General features: G+C 43.1%; 1 protein-coding gene across 1 annotated transcript in view; it reads left to right on the forward strand.

Annotated features, from left to right (window-relative positions):
- Positions 1-9,158: 9,158 nt before the first annotated feature.
- Positions 9,159-14,865, forward strand: part of SYNPR (synaptoporin) — a 311,269-nt gene continuing 305,562 nt past the window's right edge. Inside the window, exons 1-2 of the mRNA XM_042977353.1 lie at positions 9,159-9,241; positions 9,352-9,417. Of these exons, the coding sequence (XP_042833287.1) occupies positions 9,224-9,241; positions 9,352-9,417 (84 nt within the window). The 5' untranslated portion in view covers positions 9,159-9,223. The remainder of the gene's footprint in view (positions 9,242-9,351; positions 9,418-14,865) is intronic.

Consider the following 14,865-nt stretch of genomic DNA (forward strand, 5'->3'; position numbering starts at 1 on the left):
TTACATTACAGTCATCCTTGGCACTATATATAACATAGGTTTGGACAAATGTAAAGTGACATGTATCCATCACATGATATCAAACGGAGTATTTTCACTGCTTGAAAAACCCTCTGTGTGTCACTTATTCATCCCTTACTCCACCACAATCTCTGCCAAACAATGTCATTTTTACTGTCCCCATAGTTTTGCCTTTTCTGGTAGGTCATATAGCCAGAATCATATACTGTGCTGCCTTTTCCGATTGACTTCCAATGTTTAATAGGCATTTAAGTTTCCCCCATGCCTCTTCATGGCTTGATTAATTTTTTTAATCAAACATGCTCCTATCACCTGATTTGTACTTAACAACCTATAACACTAAGGTAAAATAAGGAATCCTTTAAAATAAAACCTTTAGAAATCTTGAAAATAAATGGGAAAAGTGCTCTCCTCAATAATAAATGACATTGCAAAAATTACTAGTAGCGAGATGAAAACTAGTAGGACATACGATGACTGAGAGTGTGGAATACTTGGGAATAAACTTAAGCAGGTAAAAGACTTTTACATTGAAAATTACAAAACACTGAAAGAAGTTAAAGAAGACATAAATGAATGGAAAGAAATGCGTATTTGTGTACTGGAATATTTAGTAATGTTAACAATATCCGTAGCGCCCAAGGCAATCTCCAATCAATGCAATGCCTATCAAAATCTCAATGGCAGGGTGCCTGGGTGGCTCAGTAGCCCGACTCGTGGCTACGAGTGGTTTCAGCTCCAGGTCAGTGATCTCACAGTTTGTGGGTTCAAGCCCTGCGTTGGGCTCCATGCTGACAGTGCAGAGCCTGCTTTGGATTCTCTCTCTCTCTCCCTCTCTCTCTGACCCTTCCCCACTCATGTTCTCTGTCTCTCTCTCTCTCTCAAAACAATAAACTTTAAAAAATCCCAATAGAATTTTTCACAGAAATAGTAAAAACAATCCTAAAATTCATATGGAACCACAGAGACCTTGAATAGCCAAAATAATCTTAAGAACAAAGCTGAAGGCATCACACTTCCTGATTTCAAAATATAAAGTTACAATAATCAAAATAGTTTGCACTGACATATAGACAGACGTAGATCAATGGAACATAGTAGAGAGCTCAGAAATAAACCCAAGTATATATGTTTAACTGATCTTTGACAAGATTATCAAGAATACCCAATGGGGATAGGACAGTTTCTTCAGCAAATGATGTTGTGAAACCTGGATATCCACACGTGTTCTTTCCACAATTAAAAAAAAGAAGAGAATGTGGATAATCGATGTATATTTTATATTTTGGATAATTAGAAGGTATAAAATTAGTTCAAGCTCTCAAGAGTTATTGGGTTCAGGGCCACCTGAGTGGCTCAGTAGGTTGAGCATCTGACTTCGGCTTAAGTCATGATCTTGCAGTTCATGGGTTCAAGTCCCGCATCAGGATCTCTGCTGCCAGTGCAGAGCCTGCTTCAGATTTTCTGTCTCCCTCTCTCTCTGCACCTCCCCTACTCATGTGCATGTGCTCTTTCTCTCTCTAAAATAAACATTAAAAAAAAAAAGAATTATTGGCTTCACTTCCATTTAGCTGTATGAACTTGGGCAAGTCTTCAACTTATCCATGACTCAGTTCCACTATTTGAAAACTCTGGATAATACTAACTAATTTGTAGTGGTATAAGAAGCTTATCACAGTGACTGGCACATAGTACATCCTCATTAGAAGTCACTTCTAAGAAAGCTGTCGATATCTGCTGACCATGATTTGGGGAAAGGATTCTTTCATTTTCTGTCTTCTTCCTCTCCCTCCCCACTCTGTTTCTCGTCTTTCCTTCCTTCCTTCTCTTTTAGTGACTTTTTGGGTTTTAACCTGTCTTCTATTTCTGCCAAAGAACCTATGTAATTATACCTTTCTTCTGGGTATTATCTGCCAAGCAGGTGTAAAAGTGCAGTGCAGTGTAATTTAGTAAAGATCTAATTTTAGGTATTGGATTTGTGTTTCTCTGTGTGAGTGGTCCAGCAGTGCCCTCACACACACTTGTCAAGCTGTGTGAAAGGACCTTGGCCAGCAGAGAATACAACCATGAAGTGACAAAAGGGTCAATTTTCCAATGTCTCGCGTTTGAATTAATCTGAGTTTGTTTTTGACTTAAAGGTTCATATTGGTAAGGAATAAGTAAATGTGTTATAATTGTTGAATAGGATGGGGTTTTCTTTGCACTCATTTAGAGTAGATACAAAAGCCATTTTGTCATACTGAGGCATGAGGTCTATAGACCATCTGGAGAATTTACTAAAATGACAAGCATGTAGTGTCTAATTTGGATTACAGACTTTTATTAAAGATAGGAAAGAATTCATCTGATCTTTCCTATCTTTATCATCTGTAAGGGTTTTATAAGTATATGTATGCAACTGTTCCCTAAAACAAGGATAAAATTATTGGAGATTGCAAATATTCCCAAAACTATTTTTAAGAACATCCTGACAATCCCTGTCAAAGCTCTACTTGTAAACATCAAAGAAATAAAAAAAGACTTTCACATTGAATTGTATGTTCTTGGAAAGTGTATGTATATTGGGAAGCCTCCCAAAAACCATGTTACCAATGTTCTTATCAACCCCCGAAGAAAATTCCCAAGATTAAATGACAAGCTTGGAGTTTAAGGAGAAAGGAAAAAACAAGAAACATTTGAAGGAAAAAGAAATGAGAATTTTGAAAAGAAAAAAAGGAGATAGAAGAAAATAAATGATTTTTAAGTGTTTATAAGTCGTGGTGTACGACAGTCACTGGGATGCCAATGTCATAGGCTGTCTCCCTACCATTGTGGTAGGTCTTATGTCTTGGCTTTTTAGCAGCTTTCTGTACTAGATTCTCTAATGCCAGGTATTATTCTGGGTCCTTTACTTGTGAAAACTCATATATCCCTCCTTACAAAGCAATGTGGATGTCCAGTTAATCTCCATTTTGCTATAAGGAAGCTAAACGAAAAGAGTTTGAGAGCCTTGCTCAAGGTCACGTAACAAGGGAGTGGTAGAGCCAGGATATGAGGAGCACAGTCGATCTGTTTCCAGAATTTGAGTAATCCTCTCTTATGCTAGACCCTTTTTTCAGGCAGTAACACTTTAGTCAAGATGTATCCATTCTTTGGGCTTTATTTATGTCATTCAAAACTTGCAGTGGGTGACATGAGATTAACGCAAAGCGGGTGTGATCTATGAGTCTGTGAAAACATGGGAGTGATCCAAGAAGAATGTCAAGAAGGATGAGCATTTTGGAAAACGCAGTTAATGATGAAAGATAAAAATAATTAGAATGATTGAGCCTTTGAGAAGGGGAGGAGTTTCTTCTAATTAGGTTCATGGAAAAACAGTGGTAGAAGTTGTACGTGGAGTCGACAATGGTACCCATCTTTATTTCTTCAGAGACATTTCGTTTATGTTTCAGCAAGAAAAATATTTTTGCCTAAAGCTTGTGACATTTTCAAATTTGCAATGGAAACTGCATAGTATCTTTTTTCTTAGAAAGTTACAAGGGTAGGAGAAAAATCATGACTCTGCTGTTTACTATCTATAAAAGCTTAGCTGAGAGTTTTCATTTCTCTGAGCCTGTATTTTCTTGTCTACACAAGGCAAGAAAGTGATACAGACTTATGAGGTTGATGAGGATACTGAGTTATGCCAATAGGGGCACTGAGCATTCTATCCAACATCTACTTAATACTGAGAGTCATTATTATGATTACTGTTACAATTCGTATTCCCTGAGGTCAATGGTGAATCTTTGGACATGCATTTTGGTCTTCTAAATTTGCATGTGTTCAAGCCAGGCCATATTTACACAGACATCTTTTGTTTAAAACAAAGATGCAAATAGAAATAGTGAAAGCATTTTGTGATGTGAGTCCACATCGGTCTTGACATTTGAATTTTTGCATCAGTTATGATTATTTTTTTAATGTTTATTTATTTTTGAGAGAGAGAGAGAGAGAGAGAGAGAGAGAGAGCAAGCATGCACAAGCAGGGGAAGGGCAGAGAGAGGAGACAATCCCAAGCAGGCTCCATAACATCAGCACAGTGCCTGACGCGGGGCTCAAACCCACGAACCAGGAGATCATGACCTGAAGTGAAACCAAGAGTCGGATGCTTAACCAACTGAGCCACCCAGGTGCCCCTATCAGTTATGATTATTAATTAAGAATGATGGGTGGCTGTCACTTAAGCATCTGACTCTTGATTTCAACTCAGGTCATGATATCATGATCCTGACATGGAGCCTGATGGGGCTCTATGCTAAGCATGGAGCCTGCTTGGGATTCTCTTTCTCTCTCTCTCTCTCTCTCTCTCTCTCTCTCTCTCTCTCTCTCTCTGTTCCTACCCCAATGAGTGTATGTGCATGCACATGCGTTCTCTGTCAAAATAAATAAGTAAACATTTCATTAAAAAGAATGATCTTATTTGAATGCTAGTAATTCCATAGAAGCCTATGAAATCTTATTTTATGATGAAGTTTCAAGCCAAGTAAACATGCACACATCCTTGTATATTGTATTTCAGCCAGTTTTTTCAAAGTAGGCTTCAAGCCCAGCACAAAGCCCAAAGCAGGGTTTGAACTCACAACCCTTCGATCAAAACCTGAGCCGAGATCACGAGTCAGACACTTAGCTGACTGACCCACCCAAATGCCCCTATATTGCAGCCATTTAAGACTGAAACATAAAGATGGCTTTACTTGATCTGTGTGTTGACAGATAATGCTGCCACTTATTGTAAAATTCGAATTCTTGAAAATATTTCCACACCAACTCCTCGACTATGTACCAGCCCCATGCAAGCCAAATTTATAAGCAAATAATTACAGAGACATGCTATTGGGCTTTGCTTTTGTACTCACCAGTCAAGGAAAGATTTGGAAAGTTTAGGTTAGCAGCATAAGCAGAGAGTTCAATATATGACATTTGACTTCCATTCATTACTTCCGGTATTTTAAAGGTCATAACATATGGATAGTATTTTCTCCTGTATTAAGGTGCTATGGATAAAATTTTAAATTACTTTTTCCTCTTTGCCAGAAGAGATATAGGGAGATGAAACCCAAGCATGTTATTTATTCCCTGTTACTGAGAGCAAGATTTAATTGCGTGAATAATTCAAGTTCATCTACTGCAGTTTGGTACTTCAGTTTTTGTAATGTTGATCCCCTGTGAGAGTCAAAATGGTCGTTTTTATAACTTAAATTTTATTTGCTTGTTTTACCACATGTGGACCTGGAACATATTGGATTTGTAATATATCCCACTACAGTATAAACTCTGTGAAGGCAGGGATTTTGTCAAGCTCTTTATAGTACCGAGAACAGTACTAACACATAATAAGCATGCAGTCCTTACTTGAATTACTTGTTGAAGTCCTAACTTGTTGTTAAGTCAAGGTTTCTCAACGGAGGCACTATTGACAGTTTTTGAATAAATCTTTGTTGTGCGCAGCTTTCTTTTGTATTGTAGGAGGTTGAGCAGTATCCTTGGCCACGACACTTTGGATGCCAGCAGGTGTCAACAGCATCTTTCTACCCCCCTTTCCCCCACCCAGTTGTGACAACTTAAAGTGTCTCCAAACAATGCCAAATATCTCCGTGGGGAGGGAAGGACCCAAACCTCCCTCTGTTGAGAACCAGGGCAGTAAATGAATGAATTGCCTTGGCACGTCAAAGGAAGTCTTCATCAACCTAAGTCCCTGGTCGAAAATAAAAGAAGAATTTGGAAACTGATTTACATAACCAATACAGGCCACTAAAGTGGATTGCTTACGCCTCACCCTACTTAACATGATTGTTGAGCCAATGCAATAATCTGTTATAGTAAGAAAGAAGTTATCTTTTGTCGTCTTGTGGCAGAAGAGAAGGTGTCACCCTCAGCCACTGAGAATGATATTGTGGCAGTGTTTATACCATCCCTCCTACTTCTCCCAGCCTAGTTCTTTAGGGAACCCACTGTTATCTCTGGGTCTGAAGACAGAGGTTCTAACCCCAAAGTCTACGAAACATTTAACATTGCAAATGTGATACGGAACTCTGGGTTATTTTGGTGATACAGCTGTCGGAAGCTCATACATTTCCGGAACGTGAAAAGCATCCTGTGACAATGTGTAATTGTTGTCTAAGCTATGACACATTTGCCATTTGCCACAATTCTGGCTTCCTTCACATGGTGTTTGGAGGACTGGAAAAATCTGCCACCATATTAGCGAGGAGAGATGTTGGGTGTGAAGAAAGACCTAGGGGGACAGGCTCAATAATCACACTTCAGCTGTGCCCACTCCTCAGCTCAAATGAAATGCTAGTGGGCAACAGCGTAAATAAATCAGTCTCTCTGTCGAAAGAGCCACGTTTAGATGTTTATGTTTAGATGACCCTGGGCAAGGTAGCTAGCCTTTCTAAGCCTGGATGCACTATCCATAAAAGAGGGGATTGAGGTGAGGTTTAAATGATGTATTTAAAACACTCAGCACAACGTCTGGCATGCACTGAGAACTGAATTAATATAAGCTATTATAATTATCATCATTAAGCAGGAGATGTTATAGCCATAAGCTAGTTGACTGTGATGGAAAGAGCAAGGATGCAAGGACAATGAGGTCATACAGATTCAGGCAGAATCATGGTTCAGTTACTTCCTAGCTGTGTGAATCCTCGTATGAATCACCCCAGGTTGTATTGCGTTGCAGTCACAAAAGACTTAAAAGTCTCAGGTACTTGCAACCCCAAATGCATTTCTTGCTCGGTTCCATGTTCATAAAGTCCAGCTGCTGCTCTGCTCTTCATCAGTATGTTTTTTTTTTAACTTTATTTACTTATTTTTAAGAGAGAGACAGCGAGCACAGGCACGGGAGGGGCAGAGAAGAGAGGGAGAAAAAACACGAAGCAGGATCTGTGCTGTCAGCGCAGAGCCCCATGCAGGGCTCGCTCCCACAAACCGTGAGATCATGACCCAGAGGTGAAATCAAGAGTCAGATGCTTTCATAGACAGAGCCACCCAGGTGCCCCTGGTCTTCATCAGTCTTATGCCAGGGCTCAGGCTGTCAGAGTAGCCTCTGTGTAATAAATTGTATTCGTGGTGGCATAAGGAAACAAACAAGATGGCAAATCTCTGAAGGTTCTGAAAACTCCTGCCCAGAATGCACACATCACCTCTGCCCATACTTCAGTGGCCAAAGCAAATCAAATGGCAGCTCCTGAGTTCAAAAAGGCAGGGCTATGTAGAGGAGGGGTGCTGCGGAGAGTGGCAAGACTGTGCTACAACTGACCACATCATTGAGTCCTGGTAACAAACAGCCGAGGTAGATATTGTTGGCTCCATTTTACAGATTAAAGCGACAAGTGAGGTCTTGAAGAGGCTAAGCAACTTCACACACAAGATTATATACATAAATGTCAGGTCACATACTAAGTACTTGATAACTGCCTTCTCTCCCCCTCCCCTTGTTAAGTTGCATAATGGCTTATTTTTGAAACAACTGTTTCCAATTGTTTTAGACTGTGTATGTAGGAAGAGCAGTAGGAACAAAACTGGCTGACTGCAGATGGTGCAACTGGCCCTTTGGAGTTCTTACGAAATTTCTAGTCTTCTCAAACAAAATCCATGGGCGGGGGGCATCTACTCTGGATGTGATCTTTCTTACCCATATTTGGCCTGCGGGCTCCCCTTAGCAGACTCCTAACTACTCATTTCCATTTTCATCCCCCACTCTTAACTATTAGTCACTCCCCCCCCCCCCCGCCCCCCAACACACACAAACTCCAAACCTTTTTGGCAAATCTTGGTAGTAAACAGATGGGGTATCTGTGTTGCCCGGAGACCACTTCATATGTGGAATCCAGTCCAAAGCGAGTGAGAAGGAAGGGGCATATCAGCAACATGACTGAGTGGTTAAGCGCTCTCCTCCTCCTCCTTTTTTCTTCCTCCTCCTCTTCCTCCCCTCTACCCCTTACCCCACTTCTCTTTTACTGCCTTTTTGAATTCAGCTCTGGCTTCGTCATCTATTAACTGTTTAAACTACAGCAGACCACGTCCCTTCCATGACCCTCAATTTTCTCACCTCTAAAATGAGAATAGTGTAGTAACCCATGGGGGTTTTGTGACTATGTGAAATGCTGTTTATAAAGCCCTTTGCGCAATTTCTGACTCACAGAAGGAACTCGTTTGGTTGTTGTTAGCTATTATTTCGGGCAAGGTTAGCAGCCCATGGGAGGGAAAAGGTAGGAGTTTGGGCGGCAAGGACTCAGCAACTACAGGATGAATTCGGAGGAGCTTCATTGGGGGTTATTTGTTCGCCAAAGGGTCTCGGTGGAAGAGCATGAGCTGAGAGGAACTTGAATTTCCATCCCTGTCTGGCCCCTGTGTTACCTTGGCTGATTCGGCCTCTGTAAGCCTATTTTCTACCTTTAACGTGGGCATGACCTCACACAGTGGCCTCGAGAATTAGCCTGCTGGCGCACAGTCCCCTATTCAAGCTGACTTTGACCCCCCCTCCCCCTTCCAGCCGCGTGCGTCGGTCCCGACCCTCTCCTGGTGCTGGGGGCAGGGGCTGCATTACCCCGTTCTCGGTTGCACCCCGGCACCCGGGCTGCCTGGCCGCGCCGACGGCGCCCCCGGAAGGCTAGTGCGGACCAACGAGTCATCAGGCTCTCTTCGGCGTTCAGAAGTCACCGGACCTCACACAGCTCCCCAGGTAAGGGGTGGGTGCCCTTCTCTCACCTGGTGCCCCCGTCCTCAGTCTGGGAACCGTGCTGCCGACGGAGCCAGCCGGCTCTCCCCGCGCCCCGGCCCCGAAGTTTCCCGGGCGCCCGAGGGCAGCGGGCGCGCGCGGCGAACGCACGGCGGAGCGGGGCGCTCGGCCTCGCCCGCCCCCCGCCCTCCCCTCCCGGCGGCAGCTGGCCAATGGCGGCCCTCCCCGGGCGCTCCCCCTCCCGCCGCCTCTCCCCCTCCCCGCGCCCTCCCCGCCGCCCGGCTGCCTCCGCTCGCAGCCGGGGCTCGCAGGCTTGGCGGAGCGCACGGCCGGTCGAGCGTCAGCCAGCCCGCGCCGGCCCCGCTCTCCCCGGCCCCCGCCGGCGCCTGCACGCCCCGGGCCTCGCCCCTCCGGCGCTTCCCGACGCGGGGCTCCTGGCCCCGAGGACCGCGCGGCGGCGGCGGCCCCCGAACTTCATCTGAAAGGGAGGAGACGATGGACCCCGTGAGTCAGGTAGGGCGGACCTGGGTTGCGGAGGCGGGGGGGCGCCCCGCGGTCCGGAGAGGCGCCCCAGCCCCTTCCTCACGCTCTCTCTTTCTCTCTCTCGTCTGGCCCGTCCAAAGCTGGCCTCCGCGGGCACGTTCCGGGCGCTGAAGGAGCCCCTCGCCTTCCTGCGAGCGCTGGAGCTGGTGAGTGCGGGCTGTGTGCGCGGAGGGGGGCCGGGCGGCGAGCCGTCAGGTGAGGCGAGGTCCGCAGGGGCGCCCTCCGCTGGCTTCCGCTGCGAGCCCGGGGTTCGGTCCCCGCTCCAAAGACCTCCCCACTTCGCAGGTGCCGTTCCGGGCTGGCGGGGACCGGCTGAAGGGACCCAGCTTGGCCGCGGGAATGTGGACGGGCTTTTGCAGGCGCCCCGAGGTGTCCTCTCGCCTCCCGCTCCCGCGCGCGCAGGGGCTGCTGTCGGGAGCCCCCGGGAGATGGAGAGGTGGGAAGGGGAGCCGGTGGAGGTGAGGCTCCGGGCCTCACCTGCACTTCTGCGCGGGGTAGAGGCGGGGGGGGGGGGGCGGGGGGTGAAGGCTGGAGAGGAGGGACTCTCTGAAGGCTGGGCCTCCACTTGGCGGAGCTCGAAAGTTGTTCAGCACTGAGGCAGCTCTGCGCCCGGACTGGGATGCTGGAAGCCTGGGGTCAGCCGCCCAGCGGGAGCTCCAGCGAGGCGCTTCCAGGCTGTGAATGCTGTTGGTGGAGACCGCAGGAGTTCTTCCTTCCACGTTATAATTTCTCTACCCCGGCCACTCCTCGAGGGCTCTAATGATTTTTCCCAGGACAACCTACCCCCCCCCCCCCCATCCCCCGATGCCCCCAGCCTTCTTGGTCTAGCTTCAGCCACTGGGCTCTCCGAAGTTTTGTTACTCTTTGGCTTTGTACCCCTATTAAAAAAAAAAAACAAAACAAAACAAAAAACAAACATTTTGACAGTCCTCTGGCAACCTGTCTGTTGACAAGCAGGGAGGCACAGAAACAGCTACTCACGGGGCCACAGAGCAATGTTGGTGTTGTTGGCTGGGATGATGGTTATTCAGAGTGAAATCTGCAGGTCGCACATTCTCTCTTGCTAGGAGCTCTGAGAGGCAAGCGGACCTATCTGGACAGAAAGTTCAAAGCCCGTCATGTAGCATTAATCACAGGCCCTACCACTGACTAGCTGGGAAATTATGTAAGAGCGTGCCCCGTCCTCCCTGATCTTGGCTCCAAGGGCTAGCGTGTGGCTTTGGCTACACAACTGTGGTGCGTTTACACGGATGATCTACAGGGTAATCACGTTTGCCTTGTTTGTGGACCTGCATTAAAATGCAGGAATGTATCAGTTTGACATACATCAAGACAGCATTTGGAAAGCTTGAACTAGTGGTTCAGGATGGCCATTATAAAACAGTGGCCCTTACAGCCAGGTTAAACAAAGCCAGCAGGGCTCATGGTCTGGGAAGCTTCCGGTCGCTTTCTCAGAATTCTGCCCACATTCATTCATTCAGCCATTCAGTAAACATTCCCTGTGGAAAAGCAGGGTTTTTTGATCAAAATCAGAACTCCATTGCCAAGCCATTGTGTCTCAAAACAAAATTCAAAGAGTTGACATCAATTTTCTGGTATCTCTGATTGTCTCACATTGTCATTTACCTGACACATTGTATTCTTTTCAGTCCTGTGACAGCATCATTCCATGTCACTACTCACCACACAGCCTCTACCAGTATGTTTCCAAGTACAGTAAACCTGGATGAATTTGTTTAAAATGCAGATTTCTGGACATCAGTTCACAATATTGGGAAGATGGGTGCCTGGGAATCTGCATTTTAAACAAGCTCCCTAGATAATTCCTATGCACTTTTAAGCTGGAGGACCACTACCCTAAGCTATCCAGGTTTTTTCCAAAACTCAAAAGCACTTTAAGTTTCCCTTCATCCTCACACCCCAAGCCTGGAAAAAAATGTGTGTCTTTTAACCTCAGCTTAAATATTACCTTCACGAAGTTGTCTCTTATATTGCCTCCTTTTCCTTTCCTCTACCCCAAACAGAATGATTCAACCCATCCTTTGGGCTTCCATTACATTTTATTCATGAGAATTTATCACACTGCATTATAGTTGTTTTTTTTTTATGTGCGTGGTGAGAGAGAGAGAGAGAGAGAGAGAGAGCGAGCGAGGGAGGGAGAAGGAAAGAGAAAGGGAGAGGGAAAGGATTAGTAGAACATTTATTACACCTAAAATATTTATAGTCTTTCCTCTCTTTTAGGCCTCTAAGGCTATAAGGTGGAATAGCTTATGCTTGCAGATCAGTTACTACATTCTCTTTGTGGAAGAGAGCCTGAATAAGGGACAAAAACAAACAAACAAAAAAGAAACAAGGGGACAAACCAAAACAAAGCTTAAAAAGTCAGAGAAGTTAGTTGATATACCTTTTTGAAAATCTTTTTTAACGTTTATTTATTATTGAGAGACAGAAAGAGACAGAGCATGAGCATGGGAGGGGCAGAGAGAGGAAGAGACCCAGAATCTGATGGAGGCTCCAGGCTCTGAGCTGTTAGCACAGAGTCCGATGCGGGGCTCGAACTCACAAACCCAGCGAGATCATGACCTGAGCCGAAATCAGATGCTTAACCAACTGAGCCACCCAGGTGCCCCTTGATCTACCTTTTATAAGGGCTAAGGTGAAGAGGTGAAAGCAGAGAAATAGAAGAAGGTTAGTTACTGAGCAAGTTTAACAAAGTGGAGAGAGAGAAGGAATATCTATGTTACCGTATGCATTAGTAGGAAGACCCTCTCTGAGCCATCTTTTTCTGTAGGAGATAGTGACAATGAGAGAGCGTGTGATCTCTTAGCAGGAAACTTGTTCTGTTTGTCTCTGTGTTCCCCCCTAGTGCCTTTCAGAGTTCTTGGTAAACAGTTAAGTGATGAGCTAAAGGTGAAAATTGATGATGACAGAGCACTAATAATACCCCAGTTTCTCCTTTTCTATGGAAAGCAGCTTTAAAGTTGGTGCTCCTTAAAATTTTTGAACTATAATCCTTTTGTTTTTCAGTATTTATAAATAAAAGTGTATATAAAGATATATGTTCAAGGATATTGACTGCAACATCATTTGTAGAGGAAAGAGCTGGAAACAGTAAGTCCGTTCATAGGAAAATCATTAGTGTGTGATTCATATATGTTATGAAATATTATACTGCCATTAAAAAGAATGAGTTAAATTAATATGCATTGACCTTAAGGTCAGTATATGTAATTGTCTTTGATAAAATTGTCAAGTGCAAAAAAAAGGGTTTCATTCTTAATATTTGACAAAATTAAACAAGTTTAATTAAGTTCCATTAAATGGAAACAAGTGGCTTTCATTTTTTTAGTCAACAATTTATTCAATCAGATTTCAAAGTAATGCGCAGAGTAAAATACTATTTTTGTAAAAAATAGAAAAAGGGACATATAGTTGTGTGTGAGAGAGAAAGAGAAACAGATTTGTTTGAGCATAGAGAAAAGCATAGATGTGTACCACAGAACCGTTAAAACTGATTTTTTTCCAAAGGGTATAATTTGAGGTGTAATGGGAAGAGGAGGGGGTGAAGGAAAGCTGTGTTATGCAGGAAGAACCACAGGCATGTCACTTGTCTGCAGTTGTGCACAACTGTAATTTTTTAAAATAACTTATATTATGAATGATTTCCTATGGATTGGCCATATGAAGTTGTGTTACTTCTAAAGACATCCACTGATATTGAATTTATAGCCTTAGGGTGAAACATGCACTTTATGTGCTCTTTGCTTAGGAAAGGCTCATGGATATAAGTAGATTTAAAGTTTAAATAATGTATAAAAGCTAAGCCTTCAGGGGAAAGCTTTAGCCAATTTCAAAGACTTTGAAGCAAAACTTGCAATTCTTAATCTCTACTTAAATGAGGTCAAGGACTTCTCACTATCTTTTGAGTCAAACTCAAAATTCAGGACATAACACTGATCCCAGTGGTCTGTTTCATTTATTCCATGATGATAGAATAGATCCAGCAAATCTCTTAAACTTTGATTTGGAAATGGTAAAAAAAAAAAAAAAAAAAAAAAAAAAATTTACATTTACCCCATTTCTCAGTCTTACTCTGGAAACTAAGTTAATAGAATCCTGCCTTCCACTGATCACTCTTACTTTGCTACTTCAGTTCTTTGCTAGTTGGACTTTGGCCTTTTTTTTTTTTTTTTTTTTTTTTTTGTAAGTATCGTCAGCACATTCTTTCTTCCCTGTACTATTTACAAAGCTCTGAATATATACCTGTGGATTTATGTGTACTAGAATGTGGCAGACCCCAACACATCTCCATCACCCAGGACCAGAATTAGTGTAGATGTAAGGGCATCAAAAGGACTTCAACTCCACAAATGATATTCAGCACAGTCTTCCAGCATCATGATGCTGCAAGTCCGGATTCTGTCCCTATAGAAATTCCTGCTAGGTCAAATTGCCTGATTCCTCTAATCCTTACTCTTTGACATCCATCTCAAACTGTGCTATACCATTTCTGCAACAACCCTGAACTTCACATTTCCATTCTGCTTTTCCTTTCTGCCTTCCCAAAGGAAGCCAGCCAATCCAGAGATGCAGTGTGTCTGACAGATGAGCCATAGGGGCTACTACTTCATGTAAATGGAGGCACCTGCTTTGCATAAACTTCATCCCTGAATCTAAGTTCTCAAATATGTTTTCCAAACAAACAGAAGACAACATTCTGCTTACTTGATACTAATAGCGTTTATAATCATGATTGGCAGTAACAAAATAAAGCAATAATATAGTTAATAAGATATAATATATAATTAACATGATGTATCATCATTTTGAACACTTAATGAGAAAAGGAACGAGAGCTACCTTTCTCATGCAGGCTTCATGTGAGGCGCTATATTTTAGTGCTTTCAATACATCAGCACATTAAAATCTATATGACTAACATTTCCATTTCGCCATGAAGCGCAGGGACTTAACTAACTGATCAAGAACAAAATTGTGGGAAGTGGCAAAGCCAAGATTTGAGCACTCTCACTCCCAACTGTAATGCTGCACTTTTCTGCCTTCTTCAGTGTGGCAGGCACCTGCTGTATCTTATCTCTAATCCTCAAAGAAATGTTAAAAGGCAGATACTATCCTATTTGCAGTGTTTATCTCACCCACTAAGATATATTTTTGAAGGCTTTTCTGAAAATGCCAAGGAGGGTTTGCATTTAGAGACGAATATAACAGACATCAGTTGTCTTTTATATTGTTTTATTTTTTATGTTGGTTATTAATTGCCCAAGGTCGAATAGGTTCTAATTAAAAATTAGTATCTCTTCATTTAAAATACATAGAAAAAGACTATGATTAAAAAGCCAATAACTTAATCTCATTTTGTGGTCCTTTTTTTTTTTTTTCTATTTTCTTAAAAAAAATCTGTGTGTATGAGTCAGACAAGTCTTTCTTTTTTTCCTAAGTATAAACAAGACAGGGAATTCTAACATGCGAGATATTTAAATTATGAGCAGCAATCTGTCATTGAGGGCCTGATGTAATTTCAAAGCTACATTAATGTGGATTTAATTATAACTTTCTAGCCTCTCAATTAGTGA

The sequence above is a fragment of the Panthera tigris genome, chromosome A2, assembly GCF_018350195.1.
Source record: "Panthera tigris isolate Pti1 chromosome A2, P.tigris_Pti1_mat1.1, whole genome shotgun sequence".
NCBI lineage: Eukaryota > Metazoa > Chordata > Mammalia > Carnivora > Felidae > Panthera > Panthera tigris.